The sequence below is a fragment of the Sinocyclocheilus grahami genome, unplaced genomic scaffold, assembly GCF_001515645.1.
Source record: "Sinocyclocheilus grahami isolate Dianchi unplaced genomic scaffold, SAMN03320097.WGS_v1.1 scaffold1680.1, whole genome shotgun sequence".
In the NCBI taxonomy this organism is placed as follows: domain Eukaryota; kingdom Metazoa; phylum Chordata; class Actinopteri; order Cypriniformes; family Cyprinidae; genus Sinocyclocheilus; species Sinocyclocheilus grahami.
In genome coordinates, this window is record NW_015506859.1 from 119,762 (window position 1) to 140,431 (window position 20,670).

Sequence of the window (20,670 nt, forward strand, 5' to 3'; positions counted from 1 at the left end):
CATAGGGCTGCACAATTAACAATCAAGTTTACGATTATGGCTGCCACAGGTAATTATTATTGTAAATATTATTATTTTTAAATGTCAGCAAATAACAAAAACAAACGTTAATGTATATGCGCAAATTATTTCCATATCACGTGACGGAAAATATACTGAAACAGTTAAATATAAATGTCTGTCATTTAGAAGGGGCGGAAACTATTAGCTATTAAACGATTAATGGCATATACATTTATATTCAATTTAAAATTTTAATTAAATGTATGTATGTTTAATTTATGGTATATAACATGTAATAAACACAATCAAGTCATGGTGCATTAAAGCACATTTTTAAGTATATTCTCCAAATTTTCCAGAATATGCGTAATAACTCGCAATTGGGGAGGCTAACAACTTGATAATAATAAACTTGAAAATACCAACTCAACTTTCTTAATTTAAAGAGTGCATTTCCTCAGTCTTGCACATTCTGTGTCTGAGAGCATGCATGCGTGGCTTCCGCAACATATATGCTATTATTATTGTCATTATGGCTAATTTTTAATCATGATCAATTATTAAATTATATAATAGATGCAATTAATTTTTTTATATTATTGGATCAATGCATGTTTTTTTATATGCTTTTATATCAACTAATGGCCAGCTTACCTTCTATCTGTATTGGCTTCAGTTATGTTACTATGACTGATGTCAGTTTTAAGATTAGTTGGCCTGTGCAGTTTGACCGTTAATTTAATTAATTTATTAGTTAGGTCACAAAGTGAACAACAATGCTTAAACATCAGAAATAATGCATTTTATTAACAAGATGAAAACTTACACTGTCATTTTGAGAGGATGAAACCCTCATGAAGAGGTTTGTTTTGCGTAAAGATGCAAAAAAAAAATTCACTGAGGAATAAGATGATGGCGTTGCCTTTCCTCTATGGGTTAAAAACAATAAACGCTTGCCATCTTCATAATTAAACATGTTCATGAAGAGGTTTGTTTTGCGTAAAGATGCAAAAAAAAAATTTCACTGAGGAATAAGATGATGGCGTTGCCTTTCCTCTATGGGTTAAAAACAATAAACGCTTGCCATCTTCATAAGCATCTTCATTATTAGTAGACAGAAATGAATGTCTTTTCAATAAAGAGTATGCAGATATCTCCCACACACAGTGAATATGATTCTTCTCAGCTAGAAATGCGTTCCCCTCTTTTTCAATGGCAGGAGTCACTCCAGACGGGCAGTCTCACCTCCTGGCCTTCTTCTCTTTCATGAGTTTTTTGCTCTCCTCTCGTCTCCTCTTGTTGACGGGGTTGCGTGGATCATAGATCTCAAACGTGTCTTCGTCCTGCATATTGGCATCTTTTACCTTTCTGGTTTGTTCATCAAAGTGCAGAACATGGGCCATCCTAAATCACAAGGGGAAATGGAGTTCAGTTCAAAAGAACAGCAAAGCGCAGCTCATGGGCCACTAAATCATCAAAATCAGTGTTACAAGTGCTGGGAATCTCCCGGTGGAACAGATCAGAGCAGACTTCCAACTTGGATGAGTCCGCAAACAATCTGTTTCAAAGCATCTTTAAAGAAATAACTCATACAAAAAATTAAAAAATCTGTCATTTACTCCCACTGTGAGTGGTGTCTAAACTAAAAAATAAAATATAAAACATTAATAAAAAAGTTAATATTTTAAGATAAATTAAATAAATAGTATAAATTATAATAATTTATTAGCAGTAGTAGTATTGTTGTTGATATACTTATTTTTATTATAGTTTGTACAATAACAATTATTATTATTAATGGGTTTGGAACGACATGAGGGTGAGTAAATGATGACAGAATTTTAAATTCTGGGTTAACTATCCCTTTAACTTTAATATAGCATTGGCGGAACATCTTTTGTCACAATCGGATCCACGCATGAAATTTCTAAAATGTTAACTTTTCTTGACAGTGACTGTGATTGAGCTGACCAATGACTGATTGATTGGTTTGGCAAAAAAATTTAAAAAATTGCACAGACATCTTTCAACAAATTAACTGACTGAATATCTCATTACATAATTTGAGACAAACCTATTCAGCACAGCAGCAAACCAGGTACTTGCAATTTTTGTATGCATGTGACTAGGGTCTGATCTTCAGCTTCAGCCTGTACAGCGATGCCCCATGTAGATGGTCTCAATAATACAGTACAGATGCTCATCTATATTGCATTTCTTCAGTAATGCTTTTTCTCTCTCTCCTCAAGGCAGGGCTGGAGGTGATTGGCAGGCAGAATCACAATCCACTGAGTATTCCTGAGTGCCAGCATCAGAAAGAATAGCTCACAGCTGGCTAAAGTCGCATCCTGAGGACTCCTGAAGACTGCAGCCCAATCCAAGACAGAGTTAACACAACGCCAACAGGACACAGAACTTCAGTTCTGTCATATCGGAGTAGTTCTACTAACAGCTTCTGTGATTTCAGAAGTCCACACTAAGATATTTAAAGAGAAATTACTCCAATGTTGTTCCAAACCCATCCATTTTTTTCTTGGTATTCACAATCACAGTCCCCATTAACTTTCACCATACAGACAAAGACAGTTGAATCATTCTTCAAAATATCTTCTTTTGTGTTCCACAGAAGTCAGTCAGTCATACAAGTTTGGAATGATGTGAGTAAATGATGAATGGATTTTCATTCTGTTTGAGGTCATATTTAGGGCATTGTTTTTGGAGGACGACTAGGATGTGTGCATATCCACACATCTCACCTCTGCTCTGCTGACCTACATTTCATACTGAAATGACGGCTACAGAAAATCAAGACATGGAGTCAGAAAATCAGTCTGAATCAAGACATGGAGAGAACCTCAAAGAAACGTCAGGAAGGGTGAAACAGGTCATTGTTATACATCACGGACACGGCTGGATGGCTCTCTGGGGTCTCATCTAAACCAAAGAAAGATGCTAAAGGAACTGACATTCCACACCTGTTGGAGCTATTCTGGTGAAGGTCAGAATTTCTGGAACGACTCTATCCTTCACAAATCCAAATCTGCGGTGCAAAGCCCAGGGCTGGTTTGAAAGAACAAGACGTGACGGGACGCTTCAATAATTCAACGACTCCCAGCTGTCATTCAATATGGTGCAAGTTTTGGTGGTTTCGCAGAAGTGTGTCAGGAAGTAACTGTAGGAGCTGAACATAGATTTTTAAATTGAGCCCGTTGTCCGAGTCAAGATGAATGCATGAAGGAACCAAGAATGGAAGTGGCCTGCTCTCTAAAATTATGAGCCCTCTCATTGGTAAGTAATCCGCCACGCTGCTATTTTTGAGCCATCCCAGAACCCCTGGATTCAGCCAAATAGACACATAAAGAGTCTGTGAGTGCATGCAAGCCCATTTTTAAGTGTTCGGCCGAGTGTGTGCATGCTTGCGTCCATTTGAAGTCCGTAGGAGATGTGACAGCTCATCTAGAATGTCATGGCTATACTCTGGCAGACCCGCAGGACTCCCGTCGCGTAAGGCAGCTGGCTCTGATAATTTGTCTAGCAGTCTCGGTGATGACAGCCCGCCGGAGTCCTTGCCTAGAGTTATGGCTTGCGCAAAAATCCCACCTTTTGATTGGGGCTCTTATCAGGGAGGGACTCCCGCCATGATGCCGAGGCCCACGGAAGCCTCTTCCTGAATTTATTTTTCTTTCGCTTTTGCAAAAGAGGGGGAAGCGGTAGCGGAGGCCTGGGCGAAAAGGGGTTTTTGTAGAGGCAGACACAGATGGAATAGTTTACAATCTGGCCCAGACTTGACTTCCAGTGTCTGACCTGTTGTAACCCATGTTCCGTTTGTGGGGTGCAACAGGCGTTCAGAAAGTGGTATAGACTTCACACTGCTGTTTTTCTAGCACTGGGGGCCTCCCGTCTCTCCTCCTCTTCGGAGTCAGGCCTAAAACGCCCCAGCATCGTGGGGGTCCTTAGACAGTAATGACAGTCCATCCTGAAGATGGAGTAACTGATAGGAAACACGTAGGAACCCGGGCTCAGACAGCCCCCCCCCCCCATTTAGATAAAGACTCAAGGTCTTTGATGAAAAGTGAATACGAGAGAAAAACACACCGTGTCCATTCATTTCCTTGTGGTGGCTTGCGGCGTGAAGAGGGAGGATGACGGTCTGACAGATCTTCGCTTTATCCTCAGCACGTCACCGCTGCGGCTGCGGCACGGACTCGCACACCATTAATACTGATAATTAATCAAGCAGAAATACATTACTCTCTGCAGAGCGCCTGACCGCATTCTTTACATTTGATTGTGATTTATGGTTTTCCTGCGAAAGCGCAAAATGACTGTAGCGGACGTCTACCAAACGGTTAAGCAAAGTTTCTGCCGCATCCAAGTCACTTCAAACGCTTCCAATGGAAAACTACCCTAGGTTTTCAATGAACTGTATATATGGATAGGGTATACGTTAGTGTGGGACCCAAAAAAGCAAACCACTGAAGCTATACATTTTAACTGAGACCGAAAAAACAGAATGATTTACCAGTCTGCTTCCCGTAATCCTCGGAAAAACTAGAAGTGCCGTGTGACGCATTGGTCATGGCAGGGCTTTAGAAATGAAGCGTATCTATGAATCACAGTAATGTCCAATCACGTTGAGCGTTCATTAAATAGAAAAACACATCTTTCAAACTGAAAGCCATAAATGTGGATGAGCAAAATCAGTTTTTAAGTACCTACCGCCATCTCAGAGGCCGTACTTACAAACGCATGCATCTTCATCACATATGCTAGGAAGATTATGGAGAAAACAGAATCAAACTGAAACATTTCTAATTGATATTCTATTTGTGTACTTAAGCGCACAATCAGGGCCATAACTTTGTGCCTCACATACAGCATTAAGATTGATGCTCCCTGGAGCCAGATTCATTTTGCAGCATCATAAATGTTATCCTGGCCAAAGAACTCAGCTGTCAATAACACCCTCGGCCCGACATGGAAACAGTCCCATCAGATCAGGACCAAAAAAAAAAGAAAATCTAAGCTGTGTTTAGTCTTTTAGTGCAAAAATAAAACCGAACAGACTTAATATTTGCACAGTGAGTGGTGTGTGTGTTTTAGTGATCTAGTACCGCTGTGACATGGTAATTATTTCATTTCTGTCTTCATAATCTCGTAGTACGCTGTTGGATTGGAATGTCTCCAGTGACATACAGACAGATGAGGCAGTTGTTACAGCTCATGACATACAACAATGTCTGACACAATGCCTAGTAGTGAGTGATATTGTGAAAACAATCAGTAGGGAAGAGTGGGGTAAGATGTGCCTTTTTACTAATACCTGATTGTATTTACAGATTTCTGCCATCAACTGAAATTACAAGTGTTGATAACTCAGCCATAAAATAAAAATATGACTTCTCAATAAAAAAATAAAAATAAAATAAAAATCTGAACATTTATATGAAAAACAGCAATAACAGCAATAAAACAATCCCAAAAAAAGTAACATTTTTCTGCACATTATTTGCATTTTCATAAACTATCCAGAAAAAAAGGTTTAATAAAAAAATAAATAATAATCATTAGAATGTTTTTGTAGTCACTGGCACAGGAACCATTTAGGAAAAATATTTTAATAATTAATGGCTAAAAATATAGCAAAAAAAAGACATGATTTAAGCACTGAACATTCACACGTCATATATATATTTTTGGCCCAGGAAATGTTTGCAACGACAAAATTAATTTTAGCTGTCATGTCACAGGCAGCTGGATGTGATGGGATCTTACTAAATATATAGTTGCATGTAAAAAATTGTTTAATGAATATTACATATTGTTTAATGAATTAAGGGGTGTGACACACCCCACTCTTCAAGTCAAACTAGGACATATCTGACAGAATAGACAGAAGTCATTCATTTTCACAGTTGGCGATCTGAGGAGACATGGGTGACCGGTAGTGGTGCAGGCAGTTAGTGCTGGTTTGGTGTTGGTCTAGCTAGATCCTGTTGACCATCACAACTTGACAGACCAAAACCTGGTCTTCAAAGTGAAGCGAGTTGACCAGCTCGCTAGTTATGCTGATTAAAATGCCTGGTATGGACACCAGCATGCCTATATCCAAAGCATATGCTCGTGTTATGGAAAATTCCAACAATGGTTTATCACCGGGTGCTGGTTCTGCTGGCACTCGTAATGAGCATCTGTTAAAAAAACCGCACACGTCTGACTGCAGGTTGACGTGTCCTGTCTGGCGTACGGTGAGTGAGACACGCTCCATCTGGGCACTCCGTCTGCTGAAGCAGTTATTTACTCAGTTAAGTCAGCTGAGAAAACTACTTCTCCACAAGTGGCTATTGCAGCGCAGCAAAAACAAACACTGCATACTGTTCTAATGGTGTCAGCGCGCTGCAGAGCCAAACGCATTACTTGGCTGAAGAGCGAGGTGGCTCAGGCACACTTAAAGCAAGCAGCTGTATGAAAGTTTCGCTATGTTAGTCCAAATAAATAGCTCTGCTACCTTAATGCGAAACAGTAGCTGTGAATTGGGACAACCAATGAGGCACAGGTTTTTGAGAATGCATTTGATCACAGACAACTGCAAGTCCATTAGTGCATTAAACCTCTGTAGGAATGGAGAAGCGAGAAAAAGCAACTCACCAGCCCTTATCGTCATCCTCGCCAAGTTCCTCGACGTCTTCCTCTGGAACACTAGGAGTCTCCGAAATCACAGATGATAGTTTGGATTTGAAGCATTCCAAAAGGGCGAGTGTCTTTAAAGGCAAGAGAAAGTGTGTTATTTTGACTTTGGGTGTTTTTGAATTAAAAAAAAGGCTCTGCGCTTATTCAAAGGGACAGTTCATGTAGAAAATCCTGTCATCACCCTCATTTGATTCCAAACCTGTATGACTTCCATTCTTCTATTCAATAGGAAGGTCGAGTGACCGACATAAATCTTTTTTGTGATGATGTAAGTTTGACTAGTGTGCAGGATTTATATTTTTCTAGTTTATATTGGACTTTTGTCCTACGCACCTATGTATGATTAATGTGTGAGGCACTATATTTTGTATTGGGTTCTGTGGAAGGAAAATCAGTTTTCCAAGCACTGAAAGTCAATGGGGTCCAGTGTTGTTTGGGACTCTGTAAGGACAAAAACAGCTGAAACAGTCTGTCATTCACTGAAAATGTTGGCATGCCCTCCAGCACATTCAAGTAGTGACATTTGATTTATTCTTGAGTCAAATCTTTGCTATGAATAATTCAATTGACTTTACTACAGATAATTGACTAACAGCCTGCGGACAGACTCAGGAAAGGAATTGTAGAATACAGTATGGTGGATGCTTTTAGAAAAGGGAATGGTTTAAATCTGTAATTTCAGTATTTACAATACCCAATATAACCTAATACAAAGTCTTGTGCTTTATGTTTTGTTAAACTGCATTTAAAGTAATTTAGCATTAATATTGCATTTTCAATATATGATGAATAAAGTTTCACTCTGTCACACAAAGTATGACTTTAGATTTTGAAGTTGCAATAAAGCACATTAGTGGCCACAACAGTCTTCATACAATCACCTGTGTTTCACAGAAGAAAGTAAGTCAAAAAGGTTTGAATTTGAGTAAATGATGGCAGCATTCTCATTCTTGGGTAAACGTGTCATTTAGTTCAATTCAATTCAATTCAAATGTATCTGTATAGCACTTTTCACAATGCACATTGTTTCAAAGCTGTTTTACAGAAAATGCATGTGTCTACATTACAAAGCAGAAGTGAATGTGTCCAAGTAATGTTCATTTCACAAATGAACAGTTCAAGACAGTTCCATTATAAGAGCAGGAGAAAATCTTAGTGTCTTGAAGCTACGACTTACCTGAGCCTCTCGGCCAGAGCCTTTCTTCAGTTTCTGCTTCCTTTTGTCTTCATACTTCTTCCTGCTCTCCAGGTACTCTGTCACTGCCTCACTGGTCGGCTTACTGTCACCTTTGAGAGAAAAGAAGAGCGATTACAATCTAGATAAGAGAAATTAACTTCCCTTCAGGGATCAATCTGACTATATACAGTGGGTACGGAAAGTATTCAGACCCCCTTAAATTTTTCACTCTTTGTTATATTGCAGCCATTTGCTAAAATCATTTAAGTTAATTTTTTTCCTCATTAATGTACACACAGCACCCCATATTGACAGAAAAACACAGAATTGTTGACATTTTTGCAGATTTATTAAAAAAGAAAAACTGAAATATCACATGGTCCTAAGTATTCAGACCCTTTGCTCAGTATATAGTAGAAGCACCCTTTTGATCTAATAAAGCCATGAGTCTTTTTGGGAAAGATACAACAAGTTTTTCACACCTGGATTTAGGGATCCTCTGCCATTCCTCCTTGCAGATCCTCTCCAGTTCTGTCAGGTTGGATGGTAAACGTTGGTGGACAGCCATTTTTAGGTCTCTCCAGAGATGCTCAATTGGGTTTAAGTCAGGGCTCTGGCTGGGCCATTCAAGAACAGTCACAGAGTTGTTGTGAAGCCACTCCTTTATTTGCTTTATAGTGGAGAGAGTGGAAAAAGATGTGTGAGTGTGAATATTTAATAAATATTCAATAATAAATATTCAGAAATGGCCAATCATATACATTTTCCTGTAACTGCATTTTAATGCAAGGTGTAAAACTACAAGTTAGCAAACTGCCAATGTATTAATCAACGTAAAATGCTTGGCTGAATATTTTTTATTTTCTTTTAAATTTTTTAAATTGTAGCTGAATATTTCAATGGTTTAATAAATTTTAGACATTTTTCTGTCTGGTTTAAGAAAACCAGAAAAACAATAAAATAAAAAACTGGAATGAGACTGGAATGTTTAAACTCTTACAATGTTTAAAGAAATGACAACAAACCTTGAACAACAGCTCATCATGTGATGTACAGACAATGCTGAAACATAGTATTATCCAATGAAATGAGTTTCCTACTTCAAATGCTTACATTAAAAAGCCCTGAACCCTGCAAGAGGATAAATATGATAAAATGGTCATATAAAATTCTCTCCTAATCATTCGCAACAATTTGAAAGGTGCATAAAAAATAACGTGTATTCTACAAATCCCATGCTAGAATGGCAGGAATTGGAAAAGTCAATAACATCAAGGCTGGACTGTTGACACTGGTGTCTACAGGCATTAATGTGCCACTGCAAATTCCCCAGCTCAGACGGCGGACGCTGATGTCACAGATCGCCCAGCGGGCACAGTGCTTCTTTTGACCACACCTGCCCTCACGGCAACTATGACTGAATGCTTCTCCACAACAAGCTCAAGGGGAACAAATTGCATCAGACGGAGCCTCAAGCATCTGGGTGATTTATTTCATGTTAGCGCTGTCATGTAACAAAAAATCTTTTTGCTCTCACAAATGGAACACTTGTTTATTCTTCGTATTTATGGTGCACTGAAAAACGCATTGGAGAAAGGCTGGAAATTTGTTTTTCAGCAACCGAGAGAGCATGCCATGCGTTCGTCTGAGAGCCACTGACTGGGTTTGAAAATGTTTAGTCTGTGGCATGAGCTAATAGAAAACTAGAAAGACAGAAAGAAAGTAATGAGCCAGAGACTATTAAAACACATTGACTGTGTAGAAAACTGAACACTCTAACTCTTTTCAAATCTATAAAACAAGGGCTGCCAATATGAGCTGAAAGCATGTTTAGCATGGCCATAGTCCAGACAGTGAAAGATAAAGCTTTGATAGGACTGAAATAAACATGTATTAAAACAAAGTACAAGAACTTCTACATTCTTTGAGTAGTTTGTATATGCTGTGCATACATGGCAATAAATCAAAAATGAATATTGCTGCAAAAGTTTCTTTAAAGGACTATTATATTATATTGTATTGTATTGTATTGTATTGTATTGTATTGTATTGTATTGTATTGTATTGTATTTTATACACTTGTATTGTATTGTATTGTATTGTATTGTATTGTATTGTATTGTATTGTATTGTATACACTACCACTCAAAAGTTTGGGGTCAGTAAGATTGTTTTCTGAAAAAAATTAAAACTTTTATTCAGCAAGAATGTATTAAATGGATCAAAAGTGACCGTATTTCTAATGCTATATATGATTTCCATTTCAAATAAACACTGCTTTTTTAACTTTATATTCATGAAAGATTCATGAAAAAATAATTATAAGTTTCCACAAAACTGTTTTCAACATGGAATTTCTGAAGGATGATTCTGAAAGAACGTTTCTGAAGGATCATGTGACGCTGAAGACTGGAGTAATGATGCTGAAAATTCAGCTTTGCATCACAGGAATAAAATTACATTTTAAATAAAACAGAGAGTAAAAAAAATTCACAAAATTACTTTTTACTGAATTTGATCAAATATATGCAGCCTTGGTGAGTCTAAGAGACTTCCAAAACATAAAAAAAAATATTAATGGCCTTTAGGGGATAGTTCACCCAAAGATGAAAATTCTGTCATTAATTTCTCACCCTCATGTCGTTCCAAACCCGTAAGATGTTCGTTTATCTTCGGAACACAAATTAAGATATTTCTGACCCTGATTTCTGATAAGCTTTCTGACCCTGCATAGACAGCAACGCAACTGAAATGTTCAAGGCCCAGAAAGGTAGTAAGAACATTGTTAAAATAGTTCATGTGACATCAGTGGTTCAACCGTAACGTTACGAAGCTACAAGAATACTTTTTGTGCGCAAAGAAAACTAAAAAATTACTTTATTCAACAATTTCTTATCTTTCGTGTCAGTCTGGCAGTCATACAAGCTCTTAAGTAAGACAAAACCTGAGTTATTGAAGAGCTGTTAAATAACTGTAATCATCAGAATAGTTGAATAATTGTAATAATTGTTAGATAAGTCAATTATCAAAAGTATTGTTAGCTGTGACTGATGTTTCATTTGACTTTAAGTGAGACCCTCTTTATCATGGCATAAGAACCTGATAAAACCCCTAGACACAACTGGATGACGTTAATATACCTGTCAGGCAAACATCTCGCCCTTTAGCTGAAAGCATTTCTGGGCCAGACTTACCTGAGGTGTAATGTTCAGGTAGAGTGGAACTTAATTGAATAACTAAAGTTTGATTAAAACCGGTTATTTGAAGAGAATGGCTATCATTAGCTACTCAAACCATGCAATTACTCATTTACAGAGGTATTCAACGCATGAATGCCACAAATTCGGAGATGTGATTGAAATCACCGTTCTGAAAAGTCAGCGCTAGTAACAACCCTTTTCTTGGTGATTTATGTGAGCAAAAAGTGATGCCTTCTGCTCGGCTTGCTCAGCGCTCGCGTTTGGGCCCAGCTGCAGACCGCGACTCGCAGGCCTGCTGAATGATGGCACCCTTAGGGCCTACAACAGCAGCACACTCCATCGACTCCAGCTGGTGTTGCTAAGTACTGTCTTTGAGTTTGACGAAATTCGATTTTAAAATATATTCTAATAGAAAAGTTATTTTAAATTGTAATATTTCACAGTAATACTGTTTTACTGTATTGTAGTGAACTTATCCAATTCACAGCTACCAACTAAGAGTTTTACTTTAAAAAATGTAAAACATGATGTTGATATTTATTGGTGGCAAATGCAGTGCAAGTACACAAATGCACTGAAATACTTTAATAAGAAATAAATTGCTATTGTGTCTTTTTTTCATAAGATTCCGCTCTCACAATTTCTCTTGCACATCAACGCGTTTGACTGACAAGGCGCCATCGAAATAAAACACCCTGTGCACACAGGCATAACCTGTATAAATAACTCAGAGTGGTAGAAAGAATGTTGCCACATTATTTAGGGTGGGTATAAAACGGACAGTGTTTTTAGCATGTCTCTCTTATTTTTGGCTCTCACGAAAGACAAAAAGAGAAAACCAGACTAGACGAACATGCTATAATTTATGTCTTGAAAACTGAAGAGATGTCTGTCGAAAATAATAATTCAAAAAGGTACAAATTTCTTCTACTTTGCTTGCTGATTTGCGGAGGAGACAATTGGCTTCTTCCTAAAATAAGATACCAGATGCCAAGAGAGCGGCTTGCTGTTATTAGAGAGAGGGGAGGAATGTGTTTGCTTTCGGGACTGAATACAAAGCTGGAAGTAGCCTCTGTGGACACATGAACACTAGAGAGGCGGACTCAAACCCAAACATTGAGATTAGGAGGTGGGACCAGATGACTAGATGACAAGAGAGCCAACTTTCACTTTAACCGAGATGGAAGCAGAACATCAGTGAGGCTAGTGTGAGGGCTTTAAGTTCAGTTTTAAAAGTGGTTTACACCGTGTCTACTAGGGGTGTAAGAAAATATCGATACATGTGAGTATCGCAATATTTTGTTTGGCGATACGGTATCGATTCTCAAAAACGGAATATCGATATTTAAAAAAAAAAAATCATACAAGATTCATGGCAGTTGTTTCGTTTTGAGTTTATATCCTGACCGCTAGATGGCTCATCTCTGAACTTAAACAGTTACAGGAAATACTAGCATTAGGGCACGCCACTAGAATTGTTCCAGGTCCCTTTTCGTCATTTGGGCTTTTAACGTCACCTCAGTTCCGCCGCTTGCCGAGTCCCAACAGAGCCTTCGCGCTGGGCACGGCGGGCGGTAGGGTCACCACGCGGCTGCAGCTTTCTCTCGTGGTGGGGGCGTTTTGTGCAGTTGGGCCGGTGCGGTTGGTCTCGGCGATTCCACACGGAACATAAATACAAACTGAAAAACCTGTGAAATCCAAGTGGAATGGTTCTGAGAATGTTTAACATCTGTATTTATTTTATTGTTTTTAAATTGTTTTGTTTTCTTTAGAAATCCTGCAAGCACTTTATTTTTCATTGATATTAAGCAGATGTAATTATTTTGTTCAGATCAAAATGTTATGACATTGTATGTTACTCTATGGTCTTTTTATAAAATACATATTATACATTTAACTAAAGGATCCTGCAAGCACTTTAATTTGTCCCCCTTGACTCTATTTATTTATTGCTAAGGTTTGCATATGGGGCTGTGTTCTTTATGACAGCTTTCCTAAAAATATATCCTATTCCTAAAATAAGAAAAATCCCAATATATCGCCTTGCTTACAGTACCGCAATGTATCGAAACATATCGTATCGCAACCCCCTGTATCGTGATACGTATCGTATCGCCAGATTCTTGCCAATACACAGCCCTGGTGTCTACACTGGATGCGACAAAGCGACTGTTGCAAATCATTTTAATTTTGTGTCAGTACGTCATAGATAGAACGAGGCAGCAGTTTACTGTCGGGGATTTGTCGTGTCATGCCGCTCCTATATACATACATACATAAATTATATATATATATATAGAGAGAGAGAGAGAGAGAGAGAGAGAGAGATAAATTAATCAATTTTTTTAACATTTATCAAAAATGTTTATTACAGAAATATAAGTTTAATATAAAAAGTCAAATTATATTTAGATAATAGAATTTAAAATATATAAAATATTATTACTTAGAATTAAGTATTATTATTACTATCACTTTAATATTTTTCATTCCTTTTTTGCTTTTAATAAGGATTTCAATTTAGTATGTTAGTTTATTACAATTAACACCACATTTTATTATTCATAAATATGATTATTATAATTTTCACAGAAAATAAACAAACAAACAAATAAATAAAATCTGTGGGAAAAAAATGGAAAGGGTACTGTAGTTAAGCCAGGACATTATCTGTTAAGTTTATGGACATTTCTTTTAACCCTTAAAACACAACACAATGCAATGCAATGCATAATTCAACATACAGATTAAAACACCTTTGAAAATTCAATACGGAAAATTCTTCAATATTAACGAACTATATTTTGCCCTATTTTTATGGACTTTTCTTAGAGTAAAGTTATATTTATTTAATTTGTTTATTATAACAATAATACTAAAAGAATAAATAGTAATTAAGGAATTATTATTATTGAGGAATTAAATACATTTACAGAATATTGTTAAACATTTAAAACTGTTTTTTTTAAAGCATAGCACTTGTGCACAGTCTGTTTACAAAGACGCTTGACAAATGGGTTCCTGTGGGCAAAAGTCAATTTCTACCACTGTAATTTTTTTTCTTGTGAATAATTAAATCAATACATACATATCTGCATATCTAACAACAGCAATTCGAGGATTTCACGTGTCTTTAACAGTTTGGAAAAACGTGTCTTTCACAGTCATTATGAAAGCCCTCTGAAACACAAAACTGGCAGTCTGTACCTCTGTCAGCATTACGATTTGTAACACTTACATTTTCATTTATTATTGTATAAGCAAAGGCTGGATACTCCACATTGCCCACAAAAATGTGGATAATGTCAACACCATACTGGCACAAGTGACTGTTTAAGTGTTTTGTCAAGAAACCGTCATAGTGCCAAACGAAGAGCCAAGAGAATGTTAAAGTCCTTCTGTAATATTGCACATTTAAATGTGCAATTGAACTAACTAGATTTTTTTACACATTACAAATTCTAAATGTTAAGTTAAACTAACTAAAGTTTAAATTAATGATTATGACATGATATTATGAATATCCCATCACAAAAACTCTCTAAAATGGCTCTTTGTAATTCTTTTTTAATAAGTGCCATCTTTCTTGCTCAGGTAAGTAGGCCTCAAACATGCACTGGCTGCTGAGTGTAAATAGGACATTCCAGGCCATATGTTAAAAAACACTGAAAACATTGACTAGGGTGAGGGGAAACACCTTTGCCCTCTGAGAACACACAATGTGAAGACAGTGATATACAACAGGGTCATTGGAAAGCTCTGTAGAAGTCAAAGCTTTGTCTGTGCAAATCTCAAGCATGCAGAAATCCTCACAGGAAGTAAAGCAAAAAACCTAGAGCCTGGAGTGCTCTCTGGATCTGAGAAACAGAAAAGGCTTCAAGTCCTGTTTGCACTTCCGGCAAGTTCTTAAGAGTCTTTACCCAGGGCTCGACATTAACGCTTGTCCGGGATAAGTGGATTTTGTGAAGGGGCAAATGAAAGAGAATTTTACTTGCCCGACCTGACAACTCATCTGATTCAAACGTCATTAGTAAACAATAACTAGGGCAGCACGAAACTTTGGCGAGAATGATTCTGATTTTATTACTTTCAGTGTAAACGGTGACTGATAACGGATGATGTATTGACAGAATCAAGGTCGCGTCAATTTAGTCTGACTCACAGAGATATCAGAACTAATAAGCGCAACAGCATGAACAAACATACTGCGGTAGAAAAAAAAGATATTCTATAAAATATATATTGTACTGACGACCATGAGTGATGTTTTCCCGACTATCAGCACGATTGCAAATGTGACATTGATTTTATACAACAGTAGTTCAATAAACAGTAGTTAATATTAACGGACACATTATTGACCGTTTTTGCTCTATTTCGCAAACGAAAAACGTTCTAAGCAAAGCCACAGCAGAACAGTCGCGCATCTCTGAGCAACACACAACATTGTTTTGCTACTGAATAATTCTGCATTTTTGAATGAATCGGGCGAGTCAATGATTCAGTGAGCCATTCATAAAGACAGTCACTTGCTTCATTTATTGAATGAATCAGCCGTTTGAACGAATCTGTTGAATCAATGACTCACTCATTAAGACAGTGACTTGCTGCCACCTACTGGTGGGTTGGTTTCATAACTAAAGGTGACCTATTATGCAAAAATCACTTTTATAAAGGTGTTTGAACACAGTTGTGTGGCCGCAGTGTGTGAAAACAACCAGCCTATAATGGTAAAAATCCACCCAATAATTTTTTATAATCCCAATAAATCATAAACAGTCTCTCCAAACGAGCGGTTCCAGATTTCTCCCAACATTGACGACATCTCAAGTCCCGAAAAAAAACCTAAAGTCCTATATGTTTGTGGTAATCATTTTACTTTGGGTGGCCTCACAAACGATGGTCAGTTCAGCGCTGGAGTTGTGAAAAGGTTGCTTCTGAAAGAGGGATCGATACCAATGCTTCGTGCACGAACGTCCAGACAAAGGAAGCATCACGCACCATATTTTATTTCCAAAAGAGCTTCTTGTCAATTGCATATGAAAGCAATGTGAAGTCGACCGCTTGAATTTGTCGAGCTCATAATCACAAGCGGCACTTATAAAGTTTGTGATCGCACGCGAAGGCACCATGAGACCAGCTATGTCATTATTTTTAAGATCAAAAAACACTTTAGTTTTCTCATAATATATATTTAATTTCACCTCAGTTCTCAATGATTCGTAAATGATTCGTTCAAAGCAGTTCTAAGTTCCGTCTCTCAAAACCCCTCCTTTCCTTTGTGACTGGTCTACCGGGTACAGCGCAAGCTATAGTGTTTGAGGGCGGGACAAGTTATTCGCAGGCGGACAATGTAGAACATAGGAGGGCATTATGCAAATGTATTGCCCTACGTCGTGTAGCCATCACGGAAGTGAGACTGGAAATCCTGACGACTCGCTACGGCTGTTCAGAGTCGATTCTTTTTTTTTTTTGAAAGACAAAAACTTTATTTATCGTGCACTGTCGGCTTCACAACTTTGCAGTGTGTTTACATTCACAGACAGCTACAATACACACTGTATGAAAGGTAATATTCGAAAATGCATAATAGGGCCACTTTAAAAAAAGGAAAACATTAATCTTTTAGCATTATGTATTTGCAATTTAACTGTGTAAATGCATTTATGGAACCTCTTATCTTCATTTAACAGTCTACATCTAAATGGCACTTTTGATGCACTTTCTGTGTTTCCTCTGCAGTGGAAAGATGGAGTTTGTTGATACTGATTTCATTTGAATGGTAACAACCATGCAGTGTCTTAATATTCTAACTGAATGCATTGATAAAAGTTAAGAATTTGACGTAAATGATGACACGTACATGTAATAAGGTTAGGAAAATATTGCCCTTCATAAAGTTAAAAAGTGTCCTAGAAATCAATTTAAGGCAAATATCACAAATATGCTCATTAAAGTAAGACCTGATAGAGCACTGATGAGACTATTGCTTCAGAATAAATTATATTTATGCAAAAAAAAAAAAAGACGCTTTTCCCCCCTGGACAAGTAATTTTTTTACTTGAACAAGTGAATGACTGATTCACTTGCACATGCCAAGGCTTAATGTCGAGCCCTGCTTTACCAATCGACGTTTGACTGAAAGGACCATCTAAGAGAAAGCCACTTCACTCTTCTGATTATACTTTCTCTTCATCACTGATGCACATATCAAAAGGACTGTGAGGATAATGTCTTCTTCGGTATTGACAAGAACTTTCAAATAGCTTCTTGCTCTTGTCTGATTTGGCCACAAAATATCAAGCTTGCAGACATTTGGGAGGTGGAGGCACATTTCTATGGTTATGATAAATATTGGAAAGGAATGCTGTCAGACCACAAAGATTTGACTTTGCAAACAGGAGAATATTAGAAACTAGACTTTAACGTTATTGAAATAACTTGACCCAGACTTGTCTTGAAGTTGAAGACCCACACCATTCCTTCAGACGAGTTTGAATGTCCCTTTAAATTTGCTACAATCACACCAGTAAATGAGTGAATTGCTTGAAAATTGTGTGACCATGTCCTGGTCACATTTCACTTCAGGTTGAAGTGGAGGAAAAAAAATGTAAATGTATTTTGCATAATGAAAATAAGATTCTCTTTACTACAATGCAACGGTTTATACTTTGCCATAGCAATAATTTTGTGTATTCTGATGATCTTTTAATATCTGAAATCACTATAAATTAAAAACACTACAAATATCAAATAATAAATACCAAAATTAAAGAATATATATGTTTATGTTTTTTATTTAAAGGTGCAATAGGTGATTGTCTTCAGAAACATTTTTTATGTTATGCTGGTTGAAAGTCTCTTCACATCCCGATAGCAATCATTAAGTTAAGTGGTCTAAATGTATTAATCTGTATTTATATATTCTGTGGAAGGCGTAGGACCAAGAAATGTTCGTCCAATCAAAACGCTCGGTCCGAGCGTTTTAATTGGCTTTCCTACCTGCCTGTAATCGTATGCATCTGCATACCTCTGCACACCCGGTTTGCGCAGACAGGATACGTCATCAGCGCATTCACGCACGCTGTGCAGACAGAGCAAGAATGGCAGACAAACATCAACAACCTGATCTTCCTTCCTGGTATTGTAGTACTTTTAAAGTTTTCTCACCGGTGAATGACACATGATGTAGCCCAGCGGTTAATCCAGTCCTCGCGATTCAGATAACCAACTCGTTAGAAGTGAGCTACGTGCATGAACTGTGTTCCAATCAATATGATCCCTACACAGTGTTCATTGCTCTCTCCTCCCTGAGCGAGGGAAATCCATTGAAGTTTACTTCACTTTGGAACATGGGCTGGAATTGGGAACTGCTGATGTAGCCTATTGTAGTAATCTTGTCTCTGGTATTTTGGTCTGTGAGCATATATGCGTCCAGGGGGTGTGGCTTTGGACAGCGATTGCAGGGAGGGTGGGACGTTCGCTTTCAGTGCTATCAGGCTAAAGTTAGCATTTTCCAAGATCTCCTACTGCACCTTTAATGCATTATAGTAATTTTCTTTAAGCGAAATAGAATACTTTTTTTTTTTTTTTTCCCAGGGAGAAATTAAGACACGGATATGTTCTTTGTCAGATTTGAAAAAAGAATGGGGTTTTAAAATAAGAAATAAAATACAAACTTTATCCACTTTTAGTGGATACCAACTTAAATCTTGTCTGTTCCTCAGACAAAGGTATTGTATGGCTTCAATAGAGAAGCAGAAATATAGTGTCACATGGACCACTTTATTGGGCTTCTGCCATTTTTAGAGATTGACAGACCCTGGTAACTGCTGTTTTCATTGGGGGATATTTAAACTTGTCTAATTTAATGCATTTTACTGATCAAATAGCTATCGGAAACACTCTGGCAAAGTGTGCAATTCCAAAAGAATAGCAGTCCAATCAACATATGAAATAACAAATGAAAATAGGTCCATTGTAGGACATCCTGCAAAATTTCTCCTTTTTTTATATCCAAGATTTCACAGGTTTAGAATGACATGGGGTTGAGTAAATGATTACCAAATAAAGACTGAAGAGGTTTCAATGCTATTCAAAATTCTCACAAAAGGTAAGCAATTAACTAGGCATGTCTAAAAGAATCAACTAAATAACAGCTAGCAATGCCAAACCTTTAATGTTACTCGCACGCTCGCTCACAGCCAACATTCAGGCTTTCAAAACACACACACACACACACACACACACAGCAGCTTCGGATCATTTTGACATAAAAAACAAGGCCTGATGTAGAATAACAAAACTCCAAAAAAAAAGAACAATTTAGTTGTTTGGAGGATCTCAGTACATGTTGACTTGATTTTGGGAATGGATAAAATACTTTCATTTCACCATGTGTGAGAAATAAATGACGCTTTCACTGTTAAAACAGTACAAAACATGACATTTCAAAGTATACAAATTTTACAGGGCTTTTTCAAATTGTCAATAAAAAGACAAACAGCGGTGATTTTGTGGCACAGACACTCACCCTCACTGACATCCTCTTCTTTCTTCACACCATCTTCTTTTCGCTGTTTGATTGCAAGTAATTCTTTCTTCAGCTGGCGAGCTTCTTTTCTCAATTCATCACTGTGGAAAGACATTCAACCGAGAGCTGGAATTAATTTCCAGGCTTGGATCAATCACTTTCTCAATAAGTCTTGCAAAATGTAGAAGGGAAAAACATGTTACGGATGGAAAAAACATGTAGCATACTTTTTACGCAAACCAAATTGAAGATATTTTCCTGCTATCTGAGATAAATCATTCAAGTAATGAATAAAACGTATTTAACAAGTTAACGTGACATGGAAAATTATCAAATCTTAAAGGGGTCATGATTATTTTGTGTATTTGGTGTAATGCAATGTTTATGCGGTTTAAGGTTAAAAAAAATACATTATTTTCAACATAATGTACATTATTGTTGCTCCTCTATGCCCCGCCTTTCTGAAACGCGTCGATTTTTACAAAGCTCATCGTTCTGAAAAGCGAGGTGTACGCTTATTGGCCAGCGATCTAGTGCGTCGTGATTGGCCGAATGCCTCAAGCGTGTGACGGAAATGTTACGCCCCTCACCATACTGCTACAGAAACAGCCTTTGTGCCACAGACGCATTGTAGGCTACTCTGCAAGTTCAGGAAACAGTCCTCCATAAAATGTGCTGCACACATCTGAATATTTGGGTTGAACTGTTCTGGAACAGTGTTGTAAATACAACTTAACCACTGATTTCTAGTTGTGTCCTCTTTTGGAAGGCCAAACAAAGTAGTTTCGCTTTCACAATGAAACAGCGTCACACACGGCGGGCTTGAGAATGGCGTAGCCGGCAGGCTTGCGACAACCACATGTGGCGACCCCGAGCTGGACTCCGCTTCATCCGCGGTGAAAGCCGATCCGGTGAACCACAGCGCGAAGTTGATGTATTTCCTCAGCGACCAGCACAGATCAGCTCCAGGCATGACGAAGCGGATATCGTCCTCTTTTGGAAGGCCAAACAAAGTAGTTTCGCTTTCACAACGAAACACACAACGTCTCCACGACATGGTGGCGGCG

At 37.6% G+C, this 20,670-nt stretch overlaps 1 protein-coding gene across 1 annotated transcript; it reads right to left on the minus strand.

The window, feature by feature from the left end:
* Positions 1 to 1,011: 1,011 nt before the first annotated feature.
* On the minus strand, positions 1,012 to 19,718 carry LOC107572007 (peptidyl-prolyl cis-trans isomerase CWC27 homolog). The gene is made up of 4 exons (XM_016258413.1): positions 19,604 to 19,718; positions 7,871 to 7,980; positions 6,652 to 6,764; positions 1,012 to 1,407 (listed from the first exon to the last, which is right to left on the minus strand). The coding sequence occupies exons 1-4, from the start codon at positions 19,716 to 19,718 to the stop codon at positions 1,245 to 1,247; spliced, it is 501 nt and encodes a 166-aa protein (XP_016113899.1). The 3' UTR covers positions 1,012 to 1,244.
* Positions 19,719 to 20,670: the final 952 nt, after the last annotated feature.

Excerpts from the sequence above, each read along its gene's own strand:
- LOC107572007 (XM_016258413.1), bottom strand. The coding sequence starts at position 19,718 with ATGTCTTTCCACAGTGATGAATTGAGAAAAGAAGCTCGCCAGCTGAAG. Across the intron at positions 6,765-7,870 it reads GCTCTGGCCGAGAGGCTCAG|ACACTCGCCCTTTTGGAATG; the intron begins GTAAGTCGTAGC and ends TTGCCTTTAAAG. Across the intron at positions 1,408-6,651 it reads GAGGATGACGATAAGGGCTG|GATGGCCCATGTTCTGCACT; the intron begins GTGAGTTGCTTT and ends CTTGTGATTTAG.